Genomic DNA, 27,547 nt, shown 5'->3' with positions numbered 1-27,547 from the left:
CCCAATGATTGTACAACACAACTATCAAAAGCATAGAACACCCAGCACAAAAACGCAGTGATGCCGGTCCCCCTTTCCTCTCAGCTGGACGCCTCATTAGCTGCCGTGAACACAGGAGTCAATGCGAAAACATGAGAAAAATAATTAAAGAGAAAACCTAACAGCATAAACACGGTGCTCCAGACTAATTAGGAGGTGAGAGCTGTTAAATGGGTCAGGATGAAGGGTCTGTGAGAGGAGATAAAGCTGTGGACAAGGACAAGCAAGATGCTTTGGTGCTGGTGTGAGCTATGAAACAATACTGTTCGTCTTTACACAGAGATACTGTTGCACTACAAATATCCCGTTGCGTGTTAGAAGCAGATACAAGTGTGAACACTCTGCAGTTTAATGAGAGAAATGCTCGTTAGGAGTGAGAACGCAACTCCAACCAACTACAGGAAACAAGCGCTCTGAGGTTTTATGGGCGTCTGGATGTTGACATCTGATAGCCTCCAGTAACTCATGCATGGAACAACTGGCAGAACAAAATTACCTGAGAGCAAACCAGAGTCTGGATTAATGCTCCTATCCGTTATGCAAGATGTGGCGCCCCTACGATTCTAATTCACCGCTGTCGTAAATAAGGACAGCTGTGCCTGTGTATTTGTTACGATTATATTATGATCAAAACTATGCTAACATCTAAACCTCCAGCCAGTGCGACGACTCAAGACGGCTGTATTACTGACTGGTCCATCAGAAAGAAGGCCAGCTCGCCGTCTGTCCTGCAGCCTCTTTCTCGGACTCTCTTATATCCTTAGCTTCTTCCGTTATCCTCCGTTACGTTACATACATAGAGGCTACTAAGCCCGGTTATGTTGCCTGCTTGCATGGCTCCGGCTCGACACCAGCAGCAACATAGTGTTGCTTGAAACTTAGGTGGCGAGCTAGCCAACAAAGCTGGACAGCAACTGACAAAGGAGCACTTACAGTAACGTTACTGATGTCTAAGTGTGTTATTTAGTAAGTTTACCGACATCAGCTCCACATTTATAGCTAGTGGCCAAACCTCAGTCTGTGTGTAACCTCTGGCTGATTTTGCTGGAATCAACAACTTTGCTAACAGCCAAATATCAAGCGAGAGCAACACCACAAGATCCTTTAAGCTGTTTGAGCTCACACCAAAAGCCAGTCCGATCTCTTTTTCTCTTCCTCGGACATCTACTTTGGTCTCTTCGCAGCCTCTGCCATGATATCCATACTGAGAATACCGGGCGAGCTTTTTACAAAGAACTTACATTGTACATTATGTACTTGTTACTGCTTATTTTAGCTTGCACGGTGAAGATCAGTGTTGGTGCCATTACAGCATTACGCCATTTCCTGCCAGGGATTCACGAGTGGCAAGGGCAGGGACATCATTCACCCTATTTACAAGCTGTTATTTTAAGATAAAATTGTTTTAAACGGCAAGACAACCATCCATCCATGGTCGACCGCTTATCTTGCGCACAGGGTCACAGGGGGCTGGAGCCAATCCCAGCTGACATCGGGCGAAAGGCGAGAATTTTATGCTATTTCTGATTATATTTGAAGTCTTATTCATGTGTCTTTTCAAAATCGCCTTTTAGTTCTTAATGCCTTTCTGTCTGATGTAAAGACTTTACACTGTCTTGTTCAAAGGTGCTATACCAATACATTTGTCTTGCCTTTATTCTCTAAGAAATGCCAGTATGGCAACACCTGGAAGTCTGATAACTTCAGCAGCTCTTATTCCGCTTGTCTATTCTCACGCTGATGTGAACAAGCGGACTAACTTTGTGCACTGAATACTGAGAGCTTGTTAGGACCTGCTTTATCTGGGTGAACGGGGAGGTCACTGCGTTTTCACAGGATGAGCTGAAAACGCTGCACGTCATGTGGTTTACCGCTGGCCTGGCCTCTTCTTTGACAACCCAACTTCCAACAGACCCAGCCAGCAATGGCCAAGACCACTGCTTGCATAAGCAGACTATAGCTGCAAAGCCAGAGCGACTGTCTGCAGTTCAAAGCCCCTCTCCCGCGACCTCATCAGCCTTTTCAGATTTCTAAGCCTCTCTGAGAATCCCATTTCTCCAACTGCGCTGCTGTCTGCTCCGTCCAGCAGCCGGAGTCTCAGCCTGAATGTGGTTCAAGGGAGTAGAAGAAGAGGTGAGAGGGCAGCAGAGAACAGCCGGGCCACTTTCATCTGGCAGAAATCAGCCTGTTACTCCTTCTCTGTCTTGTAAAGTGATCATTTCCTCCCTTGGCTTGTTTGAAAAAATGTACAGACTAATTGCTGGTTCACTGACGAGGGTGAAGGAATTCAGTTTTTGTTGAGCGACGAACAGAAAGAGCTTGGCAAGCGACGCCCAAAGCACAAACATCTCTTTTCAATCTGGTCCTGTCGCTGAAATGAAATGGCACCATTACATAACAGGAGCCGCCAGCGAGGAGCGGGCTCAGCCAATGGCGACGGCTGTTTGCCTCCAGTTCCCAGGGGAGGTGAGGGGGTTGCTAAGTAACAAGCCTTGTTGACCCGGCCCCTCGTGGCAATGTTTTCTTCCTGGTTGACAGAGCCTGAGCTCCCCGAGCTCCTCCATTCAGAGCTGCCAACAGCACATGATGGAGCAGGAGACAAAGACAGAGAGGAGGAGGAGGAGGAGGAGGGGAGAGATGGAGGGATGGGAAAGGAATGTGGAGAAGGAGAGGAAATATAAAAGGAGAATGACGGCAAAGAGAGGACAGCAGCAGAGATGAGGAGGAGAGAAAGCAGGGAGAGATTTGTGGAGTGGGAGGTTTGGATTGTAAAGGACAACGGCTGCAGGAAAGAGATGGAGGAGAAATGTGGGAGGAGGAGAGAAACAGGAAGACGAGAGTAAAATCCCATTTAAACTTTTAGTGATATCCTTCCTCAACTTCAAAACACACGAGTCTCCTCGATAATTTAATGACACTACAGAGCAACCTGTGTTAGAAAGTGAAGTAATGCATGCAAATGAATTCATGATTAACCCCCCCCCCCCCCATTATCTACAATATCCTAAATAAACTGTTATATGTTGACATTGTAAAACTATAAAAATTAAAGTTGTAATTTTTCTGCGTTGTTCCCAGATGCTCCAACAATAAAACTTCCACAAACCTCTGATCCATGACATTTATTTCATACATTCTGAGCAGCAGGCCGACAGAGGACAGACTAGCCCCCCCCGTGAGAGCAACAGCGTCCTGCTGGGTGGTACTCGCTGAAAGTATTGTTCTCCACTGGTTTGTGTGGCAGATGGCTCCAAAAACTACAACACCCATGAGTCTCAGCTGCTGTTACGATGGGAAAGAGGCCAGTCAAACACGAAAACAGTTCTGAGGACAAAATACATTTCAGTTGCTGAATGACAATTTAAACTGCACAGTCACATAACATATTTTACATAATGTGTAATGTTTTGGATGTTTTTACTGAAATGCACCTTGGGAGTCGTAGTTGACTTCTGTCCAAAGTTAAGGCTTGTAACTTTGGCTTTTTATCCAAGGACCTGGTGTTTCCTAACACTGTTGTTCATCTCATGTACTGATGAGTGTTTTCTGTCCATTCGAGCCTTAAAGTGCTCCGAACATCAGTCACGTCGACTCAGTCTATACTGAAAACGAACAGGACTTTATCTTCCCAAACTTCAGACTACCAGAAGGTCTCCTGCCACTTTGCTTCGTTTATGGAGTGACGAAGAGGAACGTGGATGAAGTGATGAAAGGAGAGAAGTAAATCTTAAGAAACGAGAGGCAGCAGCGGTGGTGTGAAGCAGGAAGGGAATGTGTAAAGTGAGATATGGAGGAATAAAGAGCAGTACAGAGCGTATATGAAGTCCAGAAATCAAAAATGTAAGACTTTGATGATGATGTAAAGCTACCTGTGATTGAATTTGGGTCCAATTTAAAATCAAATTAAGAAACAAAGTTGGGGAAACCAGCATATTTCCTCCTGAAGATGGCTGGTAATGGTGTGAAGCTATAAATGGACAGAATGACGACATCTGGAAATTAACTGTTCAAAGACATGAAGTCTAACTGGGTTCAGTAAAGCAGACAGAACACATGCCGTACCACCAACCTGGCTCTTTGTGGATTCATCTAAAAGCCGGCGACGGGCCAACAGAAGCCAATCACTGCAGGGCGGTAAAAAGACTTCTAAAAGTGCTGTTTAAGACATTTTTATGTTCGAGTTTGAGGTCGTATTTATTTTAAGACCCCGTCAGAGTCCTTAAGGAGAAATGAACGCCCCGGAGGGGGAAGCAGGGTGGAGGAGGAGTAATAAGGGAAGGGCAAACATAGACGAAGCGAGCTTTACCTCTCGCTCGTCCTGAGCAGAGATTTATTTATGGCCATCCACTCTGCAGGAGATCTGAGCAATCAGCTTTTAATGGCCGACCAGAATCAGCGTGTCTCCAGGTGCTGTCTGTTCCAGTCACAGCTTCGTTACGTGGCCGCAGAAACCCTCTGGGTTTGTGTTTTTAAATAGTTAAATGATAAGCGTGCTGATATTGTTTATTTTCCTGTAAAAAAGATCAAAATATCTTCTTCCTCTGAGCCATAGAGCTCCATCGTTATCCAGAAACTACTAAAACCCACCAGTGAGCCTCTCTGCTGCACTGGGTGACATGTTCCTTCTTCACCATGAACACACACACACACACACACACACACACACACACACACTGTAGTTTATTCTGACTCAGTCCCACACACCGTCCTGCTGCCCCGAATACTCACTAGAGCAACACGTGGACTCATCCGTTGCTGAAAATAGTCCCCAAAAAATGCACTATTTATTTCTGTTTTTAAGATCTAAGGGACCCGATGGAGAGGAAGTTGAAGGGTACTGAGAGGCGAACACGTCCGGCCTTTTTAAAGGGATCTGTAAATAAACCCCAGCCTTTATTCTTTAAGACTTTAAGGGAAATACAGTGGGGAGAACAAGTATTTGATACACTGCTGATTTTGCAGGTTTTAAGTTCTGCTTTTCTGATGTATCAAATACTTCTGTCATGCAATAAAATGAAATTATTTAAAAATCATACAATGATTTTCTGGATTTTTTTTTAGATTCCGTCTCTCACAGTTGAAGAGTACCTATGATAAAAATTACAGACCTCTACATGCTTTGGAAGTAGGACAACCTGTAAAATCAGCAGTATATCAAATACTTGTTCTCCCCACTGTAAATCCTCATGTGTTAGTTTTAGTCTATTTTATAGGCTGTGATGAAGTCTCAGATAACGGCCAGAGCATCTCACATGCCGATGCCTCCGAGCACCATCGTGAACGGTTTGGTGAGTCTGAAAATGAGGAGAATAAAATGCCGCAGCCTTTAGAGTCACAGTGCAGGAGGATGAACCCAGTTTCACACCTGTGAGACAACATTCTCCACAACCATCTCCAACAGACCACCACACACTCTGCTCTCTGGATCTCAGCGAGACGACCTGATTAAATGAAGGTGGTGTATCTAATGAGGGGATATCTGGTGGAGGAGTGGTGTTCATCCCTCCAACAGACTCAGAGAGGAGCCTTGAAGCTGATCCATACTGAGACGCTTCATGTTGGGGTTTTTTTAATGGAGCCACACACACAGGATTTTCAGTTTATGGATAAAATAACCAGAGAGGAAAGTTGTTTCTGGCTGATGTTGTGAAATAAATAATTCAAGTCAATGTAATTGCTCACATTGATGTAAAAATCCTGTAAATCCAATATTGCCATAAACATTGCTCACAATGGTCTCTCACACACACACACACACACACGTATGGGGGGGGGGGGACCACATTTTAAAATGGCAAAATCTAATTTCTGTGATCTCATAGTCTATGTCGTCATAATGCCCCAAGACTGTACCGTCAGTGTGTTTGATTTTCTGACCTGCTCACTGGCTCATCTGTTGCTGCTTGTTGTCAGGATCATTTGTTTGCACAGTAAAAGCTGCTGAAAAGACTTCCAAATGGTACAAATCATCATTTGTTGACTTCTCTTTAGCTGCCTTGAAAATATTGTTTGTGGTAAATAACACAACAATAAGGCTACTGTAGTGTTTGTGTAAAGGGGTGAGGCAGATTACACTGTGAGAGAATAAGTGTTTTAGAGAGCGGGGGGGGGGGCTTATCTGTCAGAGGGTCTTTCTGGGTGACTTGGTAATTGTGCATGTTTGTGTGTGCACGTCTGTTAAGTGCAGGATGAACAGAGGTCTCAGTGAGTGAGCGGGAACACGAAGCAGAGAATGACAGAGAGCAGATGTGGTGAAGACGAACGGCAGCTCACCTGCTCTGCTGCGAGCTTCTTGTGGGGCTGTCCGCTGATGAACGGCTGCAACCTGCAACACAAATCACAGCTCACCATCAACACAGGCCTAAACTTTACATTTATTATTCCATATCTCCTCCACGTCTTCACTCTCTTCATTTTACACACATTAACAGCTTCTACATGTTGCATTTTAAATTCAGAAAATTAGCCAAGAAGGTTGATGAATTTCAGATCTTTGTTCTTTATAAATATATTTAAACTATGAACTGTTATTTTAAAAGATGTTCTAGTGGTAGAACAGTTTGCTTTCGACGGATGACGGTAACCGTCTGATGGTCGAGTGCCTAAAAAAAGCTTCATGTTACAAAGATAATGTTTTTTTGGTAACGTATTTTTACATATTTTGGTGTCAAAATGACTCGTAGGTCCAAAAGTTTTGTATCTGTGCAGTAGATGTTTCGGCCAGCAGCTGAACCGGCTGCAACGCATTTCTTCAATACAATAGCACCTGTCAAAATGGCGTCTACAAAAAGAGCCCTTGCTCAGACTGTTACACCAGGTGTCTGTCATCATCATGGAAAGGATCCCTACGAGGGAGGAAACTGAAGTCTCACTCAAGTCTCGTGCTGAAATCTCGTGAGAGGTGAGTTGTTGCTTTGGCGGCATCAACTCAGCGTGTTATTATCAGTTTAATACCAAGTATTTACCAGGGCCAGAATCACCTTATTGGAGCAAAGAGGAAGACGAGAAGAAGAAATTGGAGGGGGGGTGCATGATGCTAAAAAGGGGGCTGTCATGTAGGGGAGAGCCACATGTCAAGATATCAACAAGCTACATCTGAACACATTTTCATAACACTTTTCCAGTAAGCATTTCTCGCTGCGGTCCTTAATTACTGAATCACACGCTTGTTAAAAACACAGGACAGTTTTAGTTGAATCATTTTGAATCTCAGTGACTGTTTCATGCACACAGCAGACAAACATGTTCATGTGGCCAGAACACAATGTGAGATGGATCCTCCTGACACTAGTGCTGATTCTCCAAACAACACTTAGTAGGAATATTATCATTACTTAAAGTTGTTAATCAACCGCCACCATGAGCAGAGGGAGGTCTGGATAGTCTAAGCACTGCTGGACAGAGAAGAACAACACTAACTAAACTTAACCACTAAAATATCCAAAGAGGGAGAAGTCCTGGGAACCAAAAGAAGCGTTTCTCTCCAAACACAGGGATAACATTAGAACACATGAAATCCCCTAACTCTCCCTGTTTTAAATAATGCCTCGGTTTCATGACCCTGTAGAAAGTGAGTCGACAACAGAATTAAATGTGCAGATTTTATGAACCTCTCAAAGCCCGAGAGTAATGATTTTCATTTCCAGACATCAGACGACAATAAAGTCTTTCACTCTGCGGACTGCTCGGATTACATTTCACTGTTCCCCTCAGCCGTGAGGACACAGTGTCTGTTTCTGCTCAGCTTCATTCACACCCGCTTCTTGTCCTTTATTTCCACTTCTCTGTTTTGGAGTTTGTTGCCTGAAGCCAGCGACACAGTACAAGACGTACGGGACCTGAAGAGGCTGGCAGTGAACTACAGAGCCTCATGATGTTAATGACATCCTTTGGCTCTATTGTGTCAACCAGGAAAGGAAATTAACACCTGCCACCCCATTTTCTGTTTGGCGCCCAAATGTTTGAGGGCTTCCCGCCATATTGGCAGGTAAATGTATTCGGCATATAATTTCTATTTGACGGCAATTAGCAGCAGACCGGCGTTCTTGTCGGTTGTGTGTTGCACTAACCAAGGGATCTAAAATCATGTAACACACAGATTAGAGGCGTTCGTTGGTTGTTGTTTATGTTCTTTTTATGCTACTTGTGTTTGATTGGCGTAGATTTGGAGGGCGTTGGGGGACAGGAGTCGGGAGGGGAGAGTGACAGTGTAGCTTCTAACGGAAATCCGCGCAGAAAGAATATCCGAATTTATGTCGCATTCGCTTATTCACACTGAACTAAAGTTTGCAGCTCCATCACGTGTGAAAAGGCCTTTATCCCGCAACCATGTGTGCTCTCACAGAGCGGCCCGGCTTTACAGGAAGCAGTGGCGTGCGTGCCGCGGCATGGCGGCTGTGGCTTTTCACAAACTGTTCATTCTGTCTTTCTGTCTCGTGTCTGTCAACAAACTTTCCCGCTCAGAGACGGATAAAACCTGCTCCGTACCTTTCATAAAGTGCAGCGAGCCGGCAGATTGGCGCAATATACCCGTGAAATAAGGCAGCGTGAAAGCTGCTAGTGTTTGGAGCTGATTACAAAATTAGTTGTACTAGGAGTGTTTTAGCTTTTAGCTGCCGGTCCTCCCCAGAGATCAAGAAATCCATGGGCTGTGTAAAAAATGTTGATCCCACAAAAGCTGTGATGCTGTGGACCAGGACTCCGTCAGAACCAGGACTCCGTCAGAACCAGGACTCCGTCAGAACCAGGAGGCCAGAAGAGGCTGATCGTATAAAGTGAGCAGCCTGACATGGAGGTTTAAGTTGAATGATTAAGAGTGAGCAGTGATAAGATTTACGTTGCATAATTAATAAGCAACTTTGTAAGTTTAGAAAACAATTTATTGTTATGTTTAAGTACATTTAATAGCAATAATATCATTTTGCTTCAAATTTCACTCTGGCCTAGTAGCAATATCCATCCCTATTTACAACACTATGAATGTCTGAAAACGCATGCCGTCATCCCCATATTCAAACCATACTGCGTAACATTCGCTCATTAGCAATAAACGCAGAGATCCAGCTGAGGCTGACGGGAATTTTGTTTTGGATCACCAGAGTTACTCAGATTCACCCGCTGGGCACCGAGGAGATCTGTGCAAAAATGCCAATCTATCCAACAGACGCTGTCATATTTCAGACCAGACCAAAGTGGTGGACCAGCCAACTTTGCCAACCTTAGAGCCAGGATGCTAGCATGACTTCAAAAAAAATAAATAAATAAAAAGCAGAGCCTCCTTTGTGCTCCTTTCTGTCAACAAAGAGTAAAAACTGCCCCCAATCATGTTCATACAGGAGGGGAAGTTGCAACCACAAAAATAAACTTGGTGATCACAACAAGCTTCGAGGGATAAAATCATGATCAATGATCATAATAATTAATATTAATAGTCACATCTGCACAGCTGGGTATTATGAACATTCTGTGAGGGCTCCTTGCAGCCTGTACTACAAAATATATTCATTCCATCCTTTATTACAGGGTTTACTGTTGACACAACATAGGGTGAGGATTTGATTTCGATTACTACGTCTGGGGCTTCGAGTCTCGCTTGGCTTCAGGCAGCCAGCTCAGATTAACAGCCAACTAACGAGAACGAGAGAAGAAACGGTGTGAATGTGAATCCAGCCCGAACTGTGAGTGACAGCCAGACCGTCTGTCTGCGAGCACAATCTCTTCCTCGACAGTCAGAGATAATCAGAGATGAACGTACCGCCGGCAGAACTTCCTCAGCAGCCGTCCCACCAGCCCACTGGCTGGAATTAGCATAGCTCCCGGAGGCTCCCCGCCCCTTTCCCTTCCCTGCCCACCCGGCCCGGCGCTGAGCCCTCCCTGGAGGCTTACAGTAAGTGCTCAACTCTTGCTGATAAAAAAAGAGAGTGAGCTTTTAATTAATCTGCTTTAACCAGGGTAAAGAAGGGAAAGGAAGGGGGGAGGGGGGTAACACCAAATCTTCACCCCCAACGTTACCCCCTCCTTTTTCAAAGCTCATTAGAAAATCTCAGCATGTGCTACACTACACTCGCTCCCCTGGGCCCTGACCCGGACACCGGGGAGGGAGGATGGGAGGAAAGGATGGAGGGTACAGAGAGGGAGGATGAGAGAAAGGGATATGCAGAGGGTGAAGAAGAGAAGGATGGCCAAGAGACGGAGGGAACAAACGAGGCAGACGAATTATGAGACGGACTCGTGGCACCGAGAGGGGAATATGGCACAAGAAAAGAGGGGCGGAGAAGGAGGCGAGGAGGGAGGTTACAAAGAGACAAGGCAAGTGACAGAAGGGAAGGAACAATTGTAGGAAGGAAGCAGGGCACAAGGAGGGAAGGAGAAAAAAAGTGGAAGTAGGAAATGAGCAAAGTGTGGAAGGAAGCAAATCTGAGAATCTGATTAAAGTCCCATCAAAAGATCTTTGACGTGCATGTGAGTCCAATCACATGTGGATCAATAATCAATACAAAACTGTTTCACCTTCACTTCCTGTCAGATGAACACCTCCAAACAGGAAGTAAATCATTAAAAGACATTTATCAAGTACATTTACAGACTACGCATTTTTCCTCAGTTGTGCATCGTTGTAAATGAATATTTTTGCATTTCAGACTCGGTTGGACAAAACAAGAAAGCATGTGGACATTTTTCACTATTTGGACAAGGCGCCCGGTCGCGCTTGCGGAAGCAGCTCCTTCAAAACGTCCCTACACTTTTGTTTTTTATCTGTTTTTTTCCCCAACTTTATTTTCAAAACATGTGTTACCTCTGACGTAAAAAGTCAAAGTCATTGGAAGATGAAGACGGGGTTTTTTGGATTAAAGAGCGGAGATCCACCCGGCTCAAACAACCGGACCAGGCGCCACGGCGAGAGGAAAGAGCCAAGCTGGCCCAGCTAGGACTTAATTCTGCTCCTAAAGATCCAGTCTGGACCAAATGGGACTCATGTTGACCAGACAACGGAGTTCAGAGACTGTGTCCACATCGTTAGAGACCTGACCCACCAACATCCCGGATCAAGCACTCGGCAGGTGGTCCGTGTTCCGAGCTGTGAGCGCAAGACTCCGGCAAGATGAGGAGGTGGACTCTGTGTTTTTGGTGCTCCAACGCAGTCAAGATGGACTCTGTTTCCCAAATGTCAGACTGTTTGTTGTGAAGATGAAACTTTCATATCGTCATCTCGCTGCTGCTGTTTACATTCAGCCCGGATGCAAATTCAAAAAATGCACTGTGGAATTTTCGGGGTGGATACGTGTCTGTATATAAATAACTGTACATACACTTTTATTAACTACGTGTTGTGTAGCATGAAGGAACTACAAATTTCCTTTTGTTATGCAGCCTTGTGCTGCATAATGACTAATAAACAACCTTGTAAATCCACTCGCCCATTTACGAACACAAAAGGAGGCTGGCGCTCTGCTGTCCCTGAAACTGCTGGTTATAAACAGGCTTGATATTTACGACGCGTGGCCACTGCAGGGTTCACAGCGAGAACAGCGGTGTGTGTACGCGGAGTTTCATCTGTGTTAATCCATTAATGAGTTGTAAGTGTAAAGAGGACAAATGTGCTACGGGTTCTAACCAACTATTGTTAAACGCGTCTCCAGCCTCACATGGAGCTACTTCATTAACTGCAACAGAATCTATTGTTGGTCCTCAGCGGTCAATAGTGAGGGGGGTCAGAGGTCAGAGCGACAGGGAACATCAGCGAGCCTCAAAGGATCATTACAGAGAATAATGAGGGTTAAAAGAGTAAAATAAAAGCCATTTTCAGCAAGCTGTGATTGATTGGATGTGTTGCCTTGAACTGAGGTACAAACGGTTCCCTAGAGGATGAAGGATCCTGACTTTGGAGATCCCCTGACGAGGCGGCTGTGGTTTAGAGGTAGACCGGGTCGCCTATTTATTCCCGGCTTCCCCAGCCCGCATGGCAAAGTGTCCCTGGATTCTGAACCCCAAATTGCTCCCAAATTTCTTTCTGGTGAGCAGGTGGCGGCTTGCGTTGAAGCCTCCGCCACCAGTTTGTGAAAGGGGTGCAAAGCGCTTTGGAGGGTGGTGAGACAAGAAAGGCGCTACACGCAGTAACTGCAGTCCATTTATCATCCATTTCTGCCACCGTGAGTCCGATATCTCTGGAGTGAAATCTCTTTACAACTACTGGAGTGAAATTAGCCACACATTCATGTCGCTTTCAGGACGAACTGCAGTCACTCTGGTGATCCCCCCCAGCGCCGCTGTCAGCATGTTAGCGTGTTGATGTTAGCATTTAGCTCAAAGCAAAGCTGCGATCACGTACAGCCTCACACAGCCTGATGTTTTGACGAGACTTTTGTCTTTCATTAAAAACATAAAAAGGCCTCTGTTGATGAATCTAAACTCATCTTTTCCATAAACCATAAATTTTACAGTGATCTTATCGGGGACAGATTTTAGTTGCAATTCTGTTCAACTGACTTTTCTTCATTTAAAATCCAAATCAGACACCACACACACACAAACTGGACCAAACCGTGTCAGCCAGAATGGAAAGTGATCTTCCTCTTGTACTGTATTACAAATATTTCCATTTCTAATTACTGAGAGACTCTGGAGTCTGTTACACATAGAATCTCTAATGAAAGCAGTAGCTGCTGCTGCTGCTGCTGCGTATAGTATAGTCAAAACACACACACATATCCTCACTCTCATTACCACATTCATTGTAATATAACCCCCCTTGTGATTTTATAGATCTCATAATCGTTGTGCATCATGTTGTGCGTCTTCTCATTTACATCTTCAGTGTTTGTGTGTCTTCATGACATTTTGTTGTTTTGCTTGTCGAGGTGAGACGTTTCTACAAGCCTCTTGTTTTTTAATCTCGCTCTCCGGTGATTGCATCCCCTTCTTTATTGTTCTTTAAATCAACGTCTATTTCCAATCACTGCCTCCCTGTTCCAGCTCTGCACGAATACACCGAGACAAACCAGCGCAAAGGGAATCTTTTCATTGTTCATGCAATAATCCAATCAATAACATAACGAGAAGGAAGGAATGAGATGGAGAGGAGGAATAATCTGCAAGCTGGGGGTTGAAGAAATTAGTTCTGCGATGAGCTCGGATGTAAATAAATGATGATAATCTGAGCTTCCAACTTGATTTTCCAGCTGGGGTACTGGATCCTCCGAGGCACACACACACACACAGAAATACAAACACACACAGAAACACACACACAGAAACACAAATACACACAGACAAACACACAAACAGGAACACACACAAACAGGAACACAGCCTCCTTCAGCTCTTCAGCACAATTAAATCAGGCATAATACACCCCCCACCCCCCTCCATACTTTTCCAGTACACACACACACACACACACACACACACACACACACCACCTTGTATACAAACATACGATAGAGATTCAATCGCACACACTCATTTGAGCAGAGTTGTCTCTATTCAGGCTGCAGTGCATTGTGGGCCGGTGTGCAGCTTGGCAGGAGACCACGCAGATTCATCCAAAAAGACTGATTGCGTTTTCTTCTCCTCTGGCCGGTCCATCCAGCACAGACCCCATTCAACCCCCCCCGGCCGGTCTGTAAACTGTCTGAAATTAATTCTGCAGCTCAATTTCACCTTTTTTTAAACGCTGATGCGACCTGACATTAAAAGCAGCAGTCAAAACCACCTGAAACTTGGTTTCAAATCCTACGTTATCAATATTTGTGACTAAACACGAGTCAGCCAAGTTGGAAATACTGGAGGTAGAAGGAAAACATCCGTACACACGTTATCGTTTGTTTGGTTCTAACTTCTGCAGACAGCGGCGTGTTCATTAAGCAGCTCATCGCTGATGACTTATTTTATCCCCACGCCCTAACAATGCCCGCCCTCATGTTGGGGGGATTTCCATCACTTTCTCTTTGCTTATGAGATGATCTGGTACACATACAGGCAGCCATATTTAATAACCCACTCACCCATCCGTGGCTGTTTGATGAGAGCTTTGACATCTCTCCAGACAGATTTCTGGGTCATTTAGCGCCCGGCTGCGCACTGCGGCGCTGGGTCCGTCCTTCGCAGATATTTTGGGGACCGTGACTGGTCTTGTGAACAGAGATTAGCCATTCATTGAGACGGGTGGCTCTTAATGGCTGTGGGCTAAACACTCTCTCTCTCTCACAGTCTAATGGGAGATAGCGTGACGAGACATGCAGTGCAGCTTTCTGACGGAGGAAGAGAGTGCGTGAGACAGAAAGAACGGATCATAAAACATCAGTGTGTTATAAGGCAGTGTTGACCGTCGTATGTGTCGTCAGAGGCTGGTGGCGTGACCAGAGGGGAGGATCACAGTGTTACACACCACTAATCACACAAATTGGGAGGATCACACACCAATAACACACACACACACACACAGATCAGTCATGAAGTCTGAGTGATCAAAGGTTTAACGGGAGTATGATCTCTCACACACGTCACTCCCTCGTACTACAAAGCCAGACCTTGTGGCGACAAAGTCACCCTCGATTTTCTAAAATAAACTCTTGAAAAATTCGATCTTTGACACAGTTCAGTACTTAACCGACATGATTTGACACGGTGCTTAGATTACAAACTTCCCCCCTTAGATACTTGACATGTGACCTCGCCGACTCTGTGATGGTGCAGCTGATGCAGTGACAGAAAAACAACTGAATTTACAGCACGACGGCTCCTTAAAGAGGCCTCAATGTGAGCTTAGGTCTCAAATGTGGAAAACAAAATGAAGTTAAAGAGATATTTAAAAATAAAAACGAGCACCGGGTACTGAACTAATCGCATAATTTGATGTTTTCCACTTCATAAGCCATAATTAAATTAAGCTTTTCCGTTTTTAAAAAAGGGACAACAAACTATCTCTACATACAACACTGTCCTGTACTCCACAGCAGACTGGTGCTTGGCAAGCTGGAGCACTTTCAGAGGAAAAAAAAAAAATCAATCACTATTGGCTCAGCAGCTTCTACAGTATAAAAAGCAGAGCAGTGCAGAGCTAATGGGGCTAATAAGGAAAACAGCTAAACAACAGAGACCCATGGAAAATACAATGTACCATAAAGAAATAAGATGTAAGAAAAAATGTGGGTACAAAACAACAGAATGGACAAACGGTCAATTAAACCAATAAAAGAAAATAAAAAACACGAACGAAAAGAGTCATTTATGTTTCTGTTTTTGCAGTGTGTACGAATCCAGGGAGGACGGAGGCAGTCATTCACACAGGGTCTCTTCAGCGGCATAGCAACAGCGGTAACCATGACCAGCGCTGCCCACAAGCATCTGTTAAGTGCCGCTGTTAAAAAGTGAGGTGCATGTTGGGAAACACAACAAACTAAACACTTCCATCTTCTCGGGTACCATGGAAACAAAATGGGCTTTCAGGGAGGCGGAAGCCACACGAGCTCCGCTGGATTTCTACAACTGTTAGCTGCTGTGATGTTCTCTATCACTGCATCGAGATCAGAGGGGTTCAAAACTGGGAGGCGGGTCTCCCAGGGGGGCTTCAAACTGTTTCAGTCGAGGCTCAGTGGATGGAAGTGAAAAAATATGACTTATTAGTTAGCACAAGGAGATCACACAGCCGACATGTGTTCAGAGTCAGAAACTAAAGAGTCTGGACAGAGCTTTTTTTATTCTTATGAAGTAGCCTGAAGTTATGTCAAACAGTAATATCAGGCAGTCTTGGCTCAACTGGAGTGTGTCAATGTGATCATATAACAATCATGATCCTGTAGGCATCCAGGAGTTCAGTGAAACTAAGAAAGTAACGTAAACGCTTTGAAAACCTGATCAATGAAATGAGGAAAGAAGCCCTAAGCGGCCATCCATTCAAATATTTCTCTATTTTCCTGTGATAACGGGATCATTTGAGCTCAAGTTTATGAATTGTTGTTTTCTTAATAACATTTTTTTTTTTTTTTAATTTAACAGGGACAGTGCACATTAATCAACACCGTAGTTAGACTTCAATCTAACTTCAAAGGAGTTTTCAGCGTCACAGGTTAGCTCTGTTGGTAGAGAACAGGACTCATTGTCAAATGGTTGTGTCTTCAATCCTCCCTGAAGACCAATTTCCTCTTCAACAAAGTTCTCATGAAGACACTGTTTCACATGCTCACAATAAAGCCCGTGCTGGGAAACATGTGATTGGATTCCCCTGAATCTCTTCATAACAACTTTGCTGACGAGGACAATAAAAAGACAATACAGTCATTGAGAGCGGGAGTCCAACACAGTCTTATGTTTCCGAGTCCTGTGCTCTACCAACTGAGCTAACCAGTGACACTGGAAACGTCTCCGAAATGATCCTGAAGAAACGCACCTGCCGGCCCCTGTATTCAGCTATGTGTCGTTATCTCAAGGTCACGAAATAATTATCCCGCTCAGGGCTTCTGTAAAATTCTGTTCCACAAAGTCCATCCAATCTGCAGGCCGTGCACAAGATACCAGTGTTCCCAGACACACTGCTCCGTAAACTGAAAACATTTTTAATGTGACATGTTGCTTCTGTCCTCCACAGAGGAGTGAGAGGTCGGCTCCGTTCACTGCTGAGGCAGCAAACATATCAATCCTGCTGTCGCCCTCAACCAAAACGCCAAGTGAGGACGATCCATGAAGACAAGGAGGGGGACACTGCAGGATAAGGTCTGTATGTTGTCCGTTTGGGGCCCCACTGACGTTGGCATGTTGTCTCAGGTAACTGGTGAGACGTGGAAATATTAGGGAGGCTAGTTTGAATGATAGATCTGCGAGTGTGGAGGCTTATCAGATGCTGCTAAATGCTGACAGGACTCTAGACCGTTATCGCTGCTACATTTTGTCCTCCGTCTTCACAATCAGCAGCTAAACGAACAGCAGAAACTCATTAAGAAGCTCTGTAAAGCCGAGGGGGAGCTGCAGATTCAGGCGATTATTCTCTGTGGGTTCATCACTACGAGCCAAACCTTTCACGTCGTCTCATGTTTTAATAATTTAATATCATTATCAGTTATGCTCGCTTTACCATTTTATAATGTTATGGGAGAAATGTGGGGAAAACCGCCTCCACAGAGCAGACTGCTGTTCGCTGCATAGACTGGGGATTTATTGACATTTCAGTAAAGGAAACTCTCCTTAATTAGTATGCAGAGGTACTTCAACTTTAAATGTTCACTTCCTTTTGATAAAGTTGCACTGCTTCCCTGCGGAACGAGCTTCCCACCGTCGTTTCTGTATTCAAGCCCACACGCCAGACTTCCCTCAGCTCAGTCTTCAGGTCACCTCCACTTCATCACATGTTCCCTCCTCATTTTACTTCCCCGCAGTCTTTCATTTCTGTAGCTCTTCATGTAGCGACCCAGATTACTGTCTGCTGCTCTAATAGATGTGTGTTTAGCTCTTTAGCTCCGTTTCTTTTGTCTGTTAATGATTTTCACCTCTTTGCCTTCATCTCGGTTTACTTCAGCCTTTTTGCAACACAGTGACTGCTGAAAAACTAAAGTTTGATTTGACTTTCAGAGCTTCTACTTTGTTTTTGGACTGAGTGAAGTTTAATTCAATTATTGAAGTCAACGACTTCCTGTTTGATCTCTTTAGGGACAGATTTCTCTCTGGTACCTGCTGATGATCTGTTATGCGTTTTAGGTTTTCTTTGGTTTCACTTTGTGATATAAGCTCATGTTGTAAATGTGAACCAACAAAGGTGAACTCAAAAGCCAAAGGTCGTTCCCAGATGAAATTATTTCATTACAAGGATTCTTTCAAAAGGAGTAACCGGTAGAAAAAGGCCACGAGTATCACACTGCCAATCACCACATGAAGTCTTAATTACTAGTTCATCTGCAGAATACTTTGATTAATCTTTTATTCATTTGGTCTATAAAAACGCCAGGAAGTAGTTGGTGACAGTGTCCCAAAGGTGTCGTGTTGTCTTGTTTTATCCGACCAAGAGTCAAAAACCAGAGCTATTCTTTTTCCTACAGCAGCAATAAGTCCATTTTTCACATTTGTGGCAGAGTCAGCAGCCATTTTTTCCTGTTCCGTTTCATTTTATTCTACTGTACTTCCAGTCATCCACTTATGTCTTTATTCCACTTATCTATTGTAAATCTTACGGTTTAAAATGTTTGTTCATTTAAAATAATTCTTGTCATGTTCACAAGGTGTTTGATTATTTTCAACGAGGTTCTGACAGGTCGCTCCCCTTCTCTTTGCACAATGGTTTTATTAATGAAGGTAAATATGAGCCATCAAGCTCATGAGGTGAGACTCTCTCTCTTCAGGAGGTCACCTCAACCCTTCAAACAAAAAGACGCGCATATCAACCAGAAACACAAGCTGTTTACTTTCCCTCACACAAAGACAGAGCAAATATTTTGTGGGCGTCTACGGCAGCATGAGTGTTAGCACGCGGCCCCGGTAGGATTCAAACCTCTAAAACAAAAGTCACCCAGACCTGAGATTTAGGGCCAGTGCAGATCCCGTGCTGGAGGTTCAAGCATTCCGCGTGACAGCGGCGATTAATCTGAGCTCGCTGGGGGGAGTCTTGGAGCCGCTTGTGGGGGTCGGAGGTCAAACGGCCGTCAACAGCGCTGCCAGCGGCCCGCTGCGGCAGACATTTCGGCAGACCTTTGTCTCCATGGCGACCATTTACAGCAGCGGGGAGTGGCTCCTGACGCCCAGTCGGGCCCCGCTGTGCGACACAGCGGCCATGTATAAATCACTCCCCGAGGAAAAACACACACACACAGAGCTGCAGACCACCTCCGGCTCTCACGGCACGTCGAGACATGAAGCTGCAGCTCCAGACAAAAACATCTGCACGTTCTGTACAAATGTAGAAACCTCTACTTTTGTGCAGTAACAACAGAAATATAACAATAATATTGTTTTTTGGGCATCCTAGTATCCCAGTAGTTAATATGCATCCCATCTAACCGCAGCAGCTCCCTGTGTCGCCCGTTCTGCTCTCTCCGTCTCTACACGGCTGACTGACGACAAAAACAATCTTGCAAAACAAACAAAACTACATTGAAGTTTCAGGACTTCAAGGATTATTTTAAATATTCCTTAGAAGTGTTTGTGGCACTGGCCGCTCACTCAGCCCAGAAAAGGCAGAAACACATTTCACTCGGCGCTCCGTCAGGCCAAAAGGCTTAAAGGTGGCCTCTGGAGTTTTCATGTTAACAATTAAAAAAAGTTATGTTTCTGTGTGTATCTGAAAAACGCTGAATGCATTTCCCCAGAGAACATTTGCAAAGCCAATTTTTTATTTTAAATTTCTACATTTTTTACATCCTTGTTTCCTTCTAGCAGTCTCCCCCACCGCCTTTGTTGGCAGGATGTGAATCTTGCCGCCTGCACAGCACAAACAATACGGGAACCCCCATATAAAAACAGCGCTGCACGGTGCCGCTAGTGTTTAAATTGATTGGACTGGGTTTCAGAAAATACTCTAAACTAGTGTATATGGATCAGAAACGCATGGCTCTGGTAGAGGTTTGATTCCAGTGACCTGATAAGAAGAGGTCCCGTCTGTCTGCAGGAAAGGGCAGAAGTGTTTGACTAGAACATCAACAGGAACCTCAAGCAGTGTTTCATCCTCCTCTTCTGCTGAATCACTTCTCCTACTCCTCCTCCTCCCGGGTTTGTTCTCATCTGCTCTTAAGGAGACAGGAGATTTTCCGTCCGCTACAGCGCTGCAGCTCTGACCTTTAACCTTTTTAAAGCTTCTCTCGTCTTGTGTTTCTCAAACACCACCTCTCCTCCACAGCTGCTCCTGCTCTTTAAAAAGTCAGGCAGACCTGAAATCTTACAGGCCGTCATTTTAACTATAACAAGTAAACGGGGGCAGGCGGAAAATCACAGATGAAGTTCTAATATGAATATTAATTTGTTTATCTGGAACAGGATGGGACAGGTGTCATTTTTCTGGGATTGCGATGGGTCAGGGGTGGAAATCCACTCCCATATCACCCTCTACTCTGTCTCCATGCTTTTAAATCCCATGTTAAAACATCTAACAGAGAGCCTTCCCTGATTTTACATGTTTTTATTTGAAGTATAATTTTGGAAATTGCTTTTATTTCTCAGAAATGTTTTCCTTTACCTGCCTTTGTGTTTTAACTGGTTGGAATTGTATTTGATTCTTATAAAGCACTTTGTAATGCAGGTTTTAAAAGTGCTCTATAACGATTATTATAATTATTAAATTTCCCATCCTGCGTCCTGCTGAGATGTCCTCGTTCAGACCAGAATTAGCGCTGTGTGACAAAACGAAGCCTCCTGATTTATTTCAATGACACACTGAATGAGGTTTTAGCTGGAACACAATGCAGCACATGCCGTTACCGAACAGGTGCAAGCACACGTTCCTCTTAGATTCTTTTAGGTTTGTAGCTGCCATGTCGACCATGCAAGGACAACATGATGATGTTAAAGTCTGTTAACAAAGCGGCCGTGTAGAGGTTTGGGACCTGATTATTCCTCAAGATTTATATAAACTGTGAGGAGATGTTACCGGTCTGGTTGGTCCACAGATGGAGGAGTACGAGCTACATCATCAGCAACCTTCCTTTTTGTGTTTCAGCTTGTATTTATCCTGTCGGGTCTCTGAAAAGGTCTCAGCTTACTCTCCGTTTGCCCTCCTCACTTGTTGACCTTTGTTCTTCTGATGGTCTGTTAGACTGAATCGCTCCGTCTTCCTGCCTCCTTCACCTCCATAAAGGAGGTCACGGCTTTCTCTTTTCCTCCGACACCATTCCTTTTTTCTGACTGCCCTCTCCCCTCTTAAGTTTCTATAAAAAGCTCCTCGTCTCCCTCTTTTACCTCCTGCGCCTCTTCAAAGGTCGAGTCACTCTCAGAGCTTTAATGGATCGCTATCTGATGGACGAGTGCGATTTCAACAACTTTTTACTAATATGTTGGGTTTTTTTTAAAACGTTACATTTACTTAAGTTCATTTAATGTCGTCCCTTTTTGGGTAACACTTTATTTAAACGCCCTATTTAATATTAGACAATGCATTATGATACTTTTTGAATTTCCCCTCAGAGATAAATAGTTTTATATCATCATCTACTTGTTCATTTTATTTTGTATTATTCTGAACATCCAATAGTTATCAAATAAATGCACAGGAGTAAAAAGTACAGTACTTGCCTCTGAGATGTAATGCAGCAGAAGTATCGTGTAGCAAAAAGTAACAAGCAGAATCATTTGAATATCTTCATCCGCGTCTCCATTCAAGCCTTGAATGCTAAAAGTGGGAGGAGCTAACTGCTGCCATTACCTCGGTGATGAGGATGCTGGGTGGGAAAGGGGATGGCGGAGATGATCATGGCGACGATATAGTCAATAATGGTTTTATTATTTTCGTCCTGAGGTGCAGTACATCATATCTGTAGCGTTGCTCTGAGAGTTACACATGTGTAATGTTTTGTTAAGGGTGATGTATATTACATTGAATGGTTATGTTGCAAGGGGACGCTGTTGTTAGTGTCAGTGTGCTTGATACCATCTATGGCCCCTGAGCGGCTCTGGTGGGCACTTAGAGCCTGCTTCAGATGAGCTATGTGCACTGGTGTAAGCCAACCTGTGCACGTGTTCAGGCGAGCCGCTGCACGTTTCGATAGTTTGTCAGAATCAGCGAGCAGTTTTTACACATACAGGGAATTTGCTTTAGTGACTTGTGTGTGTAGCAATAAACAAACCTGAATAAAATATGAACAAAACAAGATATACAGGCTATGGAATAATAACAGTTGATGTGCAGAATGGTAGTTATTTACATGTGCATTGTTGTGTGCTTTTTACGCTTGCTGCAGCACAAATCGCCCACCTGGGACCAATAATGAACCGACTTTGTTACTCTTCTGCATGCAGATGCATATTTCATGACTTCATGCAGCCATTGGTTTCCACTCATTTCTGTACAACTTAAAAAAAAAAAAAAGAAAAAAAAAAAAAAAAGAAAAATCAATGAACAGACAAAGAGTTGTGTCATCCATCACAACCAACATCAAGTGCCCACTGCAGATGGTTCTGCTTGTGATTATAAAATCCTACAGGAGTGAATAAGAATCAAATATCTAGAACACATCAGCACCGTTTTGAAAACTAGTTCGCTATGTGGTGGAAGTTAATGGTGTAAATGGCACCGAACCGTCAGTCTGTTTCCTTCGTTCACCTTCATTATAAAAAACACACATCAAGGTGACGCTGTCCTCGCTCTCCTTCACCGTCCTCTGCGTCTGATTAACGTGTTTCCAGATGCACCAACAGTCACTCTGAGCACACGCTGATGCACAGATGGAGAAATAAAAGAAACGTCATTACTTTATACAGTACGATGCTGCAGTGGGCACGTCTATATATAACTTGCTCGAGTGAAAACTTTGCTATCAATAATCTTTAGCAGCATCAGGAACCGAGCTGACCGATCACAGTACAGCGCTGGCGTGTAATTACGTATTTAAAGAGCTGCATGTCAGCGAAGGAGTAGTCTGACACCTTAATGCAGAACTGTAAATCCACATTAGAGTAAATGGAAGTGTATTAAACTGCAGCGAGACAGGAGGCGCCTGAGATGAGGAGTTAAATGTGGTTTTTCTTCCAGGCAGCTCTCTGGCAGATTAGGTGAAGGTGCAGATCTGCGTCCTCTGTTTGTTCCGTTCACAGGACATCTTCACTCCTTTTACTTCCATTCAGCTTCTTTTAACTACAACATGCGAATACAATTCTTCTCCAACATCCCTCTGCCTCTCTCAGTCGCTCATCCATGACGACAACAAAAGTACATGCGTTAACTTTATCTCTTCTTTGCCTCTCTTGCCCTTCAGCCACGCTCGCTTCTGCAACACTTCACGGCTCACGACTCTGTTGGCCCATCGTCCTGCCTCTACACGGGGTCAACCTAGGACAGATCCAGCCGCTCCCTCACCCTCTCTGCCGCTTACTCTCAGCTATAACCTGCCCTTTCCTGCAACAACCATCATATTTTATCTCAGAGACGTCAAATCACCCATCTATTAACCTCAGCCTCCCTCCTGTCTGTCTCACTTTCTATCCTTTCACTAGCTTTCTGCCTCTCGTCTGTCTCACCCTCCTCCCCTCTCCTCACTTCCTTCACTCATCCACTGTGCCGCAACTCTCTCTGTTAGGCTATCAGTCTCTGCCGGGCTTAGCGGCTCGTTCCTAATCAGCTTACTGCCAATGAGACTAAGCCTGAGCTGAAAAGGCGATTGAGGGAGGCCGTTTAGCCACTGGCTGACAACTGGCAAAAGCTGGGGGGGATGGTGTCAGTAAAACTTAGCGGGGAAGGGGAATAAAATTTAAAAATGAAACTAATGCATCATCTTGGGTTTAAAGAGAGTGGAGACCAACTTGAGAGTGAAGATAATAAAGGGACAATAAGGGGAGTATCTCGATGTATTTCAGTGTTCAGGCGTCCCTTCTTGAGGCTCCAGGGGGAAAGTCTTCAGCTGCTAAGCCACGCTGCAGCTCTGTGAGGCCACGAACTACCACAATAGTATCAACTCCTTTAGTGTCAACATTTTCAGTTGCTGGCTGGGCTGTGGCTAAGCCGTGGATAAAAACTGGGATGTTTTCCAAATGGCCCAGTTTTAGAGTTCCCCTCGAAATTCCAGGCCTGGCTGTCCCATTAGTTACAGTGCGCGGCGCTCCGGAGAACAAAGGTTTGGCCGTTGAAAGCTGTTTGGATGGAAAAGGCTTTCGGAGAGAAAGCTGCAGTCGCTGCTGCGAGCGGAGCCGGATGTCCACACTCATTTCTCAGCGCTTCATGAGAAATGGGTTGGTCTGAGGAGGGTGGGGGGATTAAATATGTGAACCTCTCTCTGGATGAGCGTTGAGGCTGAAGAGGTAAATAAATAAAATAAATGTGCTCGATTTAACATGCGACCAGCAGTGAAGCCGTCCGATTGGCCTCTGAGAAGGACTGTCAAGTGCGGACGAGCATGTCGTGGCCTCACTGAAAGCCAGAACTCTTGATTAATCTGAAAAATCACATGCCTTATAACTCCTAACTCCTCTATAACTTCCTATATGAGGAACACAGCAACAAGTAAATGCTAGTTTCTAGGACATCACCTGAAAAGGATTCAGGACACAGGTCAGCTGCACGTGCTCTCCAGGCGAACACATTTTCCAGTCTGATATTTTAGAAGTTCTTTTGAAACCATTCCTCTGCAATGACTGCATATTAACTCAACGCAAACAGCTGAGTACCAGTAACGGCCTTTAATGGAGTTTTTAAACCTTCTAGTGTCTGAACGTCTAGTCATTCGTTTGTTGATTCAGCTTTCGGTCAACAACAAATATGTATCTGTCCTCTGCAAAGAAGCCAGTGCAGTTCAATATATAAAAAGTCCCGAGTGGATTTAAATCATTGCATTTCTGATAACAACGGAGTTTCTTTTCAATGAAGCAGTGGAGGCAAAAATTGTGATGCCGCTTGTGTCCATTTCACACAACAATACTGCCAAACTACAAAAAGCTACCCGACTTACACACACACACACACACACACACACCTGACATGCCTACATGAATGGAAACATGTTTCCTTTGGTGTCTGTCTGAACACGAAACGCACAATATCAACTCTTGCTTCATTTTGCTCTCCGTGCTTGGCTGGATGCCCTGTTCCTATTGGCCACGCGGGCACGCGTCACAGCGTTTGCTCCAGTCGACGCAGTAACAAACCGCCCTGGCGCGTCAACAAGTCAACAAGTGCCGCCGCTGTTGCGTTGTACAACCAAACTGTGTTTCTTCACGATTGTACTGCTGATACTTCGGGCTACTCTGTATACAGTATATACTCAGTGTATCTGACCATCCTGGCTTCCTCTGTTGCTCTTCGTGACCTTTCTACCATACTTTAAGTTACTTTGTTGGATATTAATAATCAATTAATGCTTTTGTTTCCTCTGACATTTTGAGTTTTATACCCTCATTTAAATTAAATGAGATTTAATTTAAACTGTACTTTATACTTTTACAATACATCACTCTGAAAAGGGCACAAAAAGTACTTTTAATACTCAACTTAAATTTAGCTTCTATTACTTCCACTACAAATGTTTAAATTAGGAATTTAATTGCAAATGAGGATTTTTACACTGTGGTAATGCTACTTTTGGTAAAGATGTTTTACAAATAACTTTTACTACATGCTAGATGAATATTATTACCTAGATGTTGTAAAACCTTTTCTAAATAAACTCATTTAGTCTCAAAATTGCAGCTTTTACATCCAACAACTGGCCATTAATTCCTGAAAAGCTCACGTTTTGCAGAAACGAGCTTTATAATCTCGTCAGCAGTGTGTGGCAGGTCACATGGCTGCTGGAGAGTCGCAGCGAGTGCGTGGGGCGGATGGTGGAGGTCGGGTGGGGTTTGGGCCTGGCAGCGCCCACGACCCTCTCTGTCCGTCTGTCTGTCTGCTAACCTCCACCACCCGCCAACGGCTCATTGGTTACAGTCTGCAGAGGATCAGAGGCTTACAGGGAGGGGCTGCAAACCACAGACTAATTATACACCCTCCCCTTACACAGCTGGTCACATAACAAGGAAAAACATCCTCTTCGATCGAGTGTGCCGGGCAGGAAAATATGATACACACTGCGGAGTCCGACCCCCCACTTTCCCCTCCGCTGCGGATTTAACTGAGCTGCTCTCGCTCACTCAGTTTTTCCTGCTTCTGTAAAGTTTTTTAAACACACGAGTGACTTTCTGACTTTCTCATGACACCTGCTCTGACAGGCTGAAAAAACAAAATGGGAAGTATCCCCCCCCCACCCCCCTCCCTCCCTCCCAACCTCTGGCACCGCCTCAGAGAAGCGGTGGCCGCGGCAAGATCTGGCCCGAAAACTGCTGAGTTCTACGTTTTTTGTCCTCAGCGCTGGCTCAGTCTGTGCGTCCGATTTACATTTCTGGAAAACCAACACACACCAGAGTGGTTGCCCTGACTCCAGTGCCTCTGAGGGGAAAAAATGCAGAGAGGAATTCTCTTTTTCTCTCTTTTCTTTCCCCCCCAAAAAGCTCTGGAATCAGACAAGTTCTCTAAAAAAAGAAGGGGAAAAAAAAAGCTTTGAATGAAGGAGAAGAGAAGCACAAAACAAAAGAGAGGGGAGGAAAAAATATCACTGAAGGGCAATTATCTGGGCTACTTCTGGAAGACTGCTTTTCCATCGTCCAGTAGGGATGGAGGGAACAGGGAGGGTCTGTTTGGCAGCTGGCTGGAGGGGGTGGAGGGTGGAGACGCAGAAGGAGGGGGGTAGAAAAAGAAAGAAAGCAGAAGAGAATGAGTGCATGGGACGTCTGAACCCAAAGACTGTCCAGTACAGCGAGTACAGCAGGGCTCCGAGGTCCCTGAAGGGCCGAGTTAGCAGGAATACAGAGTGGAAGATGAAAAAAAGCAGTGGGAGGAAGGGAGGGAAGGCTGAAGGTGAAATGGGGTAAAGAGACAAAAACAAGATAACAGAGGGACAGACGCCAAGAGGAGAGAGGCCTGCCACCGCAGAGCTGCTGTCTTCCAGTCCTCAAACAGAAGAGAAATATTCTTGCTACAGTAAACAGCTCATCTAGATGCTTGTAAATGACCCCCGACAACATGTTCTAAGTCCGGCCCAGTGACCAATAACGCTGACTGAAGCACTTTTACCAGAAAGAAGCCAAACGTCTGTCAAGCCTTGGGTTCATGTAATCTGCAAAAAAAAACAAGTGAGATGTCAGCCGAACCCAACAAGATGTACCAGCTACAACTTTCATCCTTTGTTTGCTCCAAGTGGTCTCATCAAACCCAGCCGCCGTCCTCACACCAGTTCTGCTGCTCGTTTTCAAGCCCCCGCCATCAAACTCGTCTGAGTGGAGTGAGGCAAGTTTACACCATGTTTTGTAAAACACTTCAGTGGAGAGATCAAGAGAAGAGATGAAAGAGACAAACGGGGGAAAACGACAGAGGGCGAGCACAAGAAAGGCAAAGAACTCGTTAGCGAGTTGCCCAGAGCAAGAGCAGACCCGATGGTGCCGAGTGATACAACAGGCCTGTAGCCGCCGCTGAGGGCTTTTAACCGCGAGACACGGCGAGGATTAGAAAAGGAGGCGAGAGAATAGAGGACAGGCGGGGGGAGAGGGATACAAAGAGGGAGGAAACAAACAGCAGGAGAGAGAGAAAAAGATGGGAAATAAAGTGAGGGGAAATGGAGGGGAAAGAACATGAAAGCAAAAAGGAGACACTGAAAGAGGAAGGTGAAGGCAAAGGTGGAGATGGCGAAGGAGGGGGCACTTCTTCCAGAGAAGAAGAGATTATGGGAGCAAGATGGGACTGTTCTTAGGCTAACAGCTGATCACCTGAAGCTCACACCATAACCAGATGTGCTGTAAACCACTAAGAACAACAGACTTGATGACCGTTAACGGATTAAAGTTGCTGTGCAACTAACAC

The 27,547-nt window shown here is 44.6% G+C and overlaps 1 protein-coding gene across 2 annotated transcripts in view; it reads right to left on the bottom strand.

The window, feature by feature from the left end:
- The window catches only part of LOC119910127 (transcription factor IIIB 90 kDa subunit-like), a 113,641-nt gene that overhangs the window by 8,084 nt on the left and 78,010 nt on the right, over nucleotides 1-27,547 (bottom strand). For both annotated transcript variants that reach the window (XM_038728534.1, XM_038728535.1), the window contains exon 17: nucleotides 6,313-6,364. In XM_038728534.1, the coding sequence (XP_038584462.1) occupies nucleotides 6,313-6,364 (52 nt within the window). The remainder of the gene's footprint in view (nucleotides 1-6,312; nucleotides 6,365-27,547) is intronic.

This window comes from Micropterus salmoides, unplaced genomic scaffold (assembly GCF_014851395.1).
Source record: "Micropterus salmoides isolate LMB-PRFRI ecotype aquatic unplaced genomic scaffold, ASM1485139v1 Ms_hic_scaffold_19, whole genome shotgun sequence".
Taxonomy (NCBI): Eukaryota; Metazoa; Chordata; class Actinopteri; order Centrarchiformes; family Centrarchidae; genus Micropterus; species Micropterus salmoides.
Note: the sequence above shows the minus strand (reverse complement) of the source record. Positions and strands in the feature narration are given on the sequence as shown.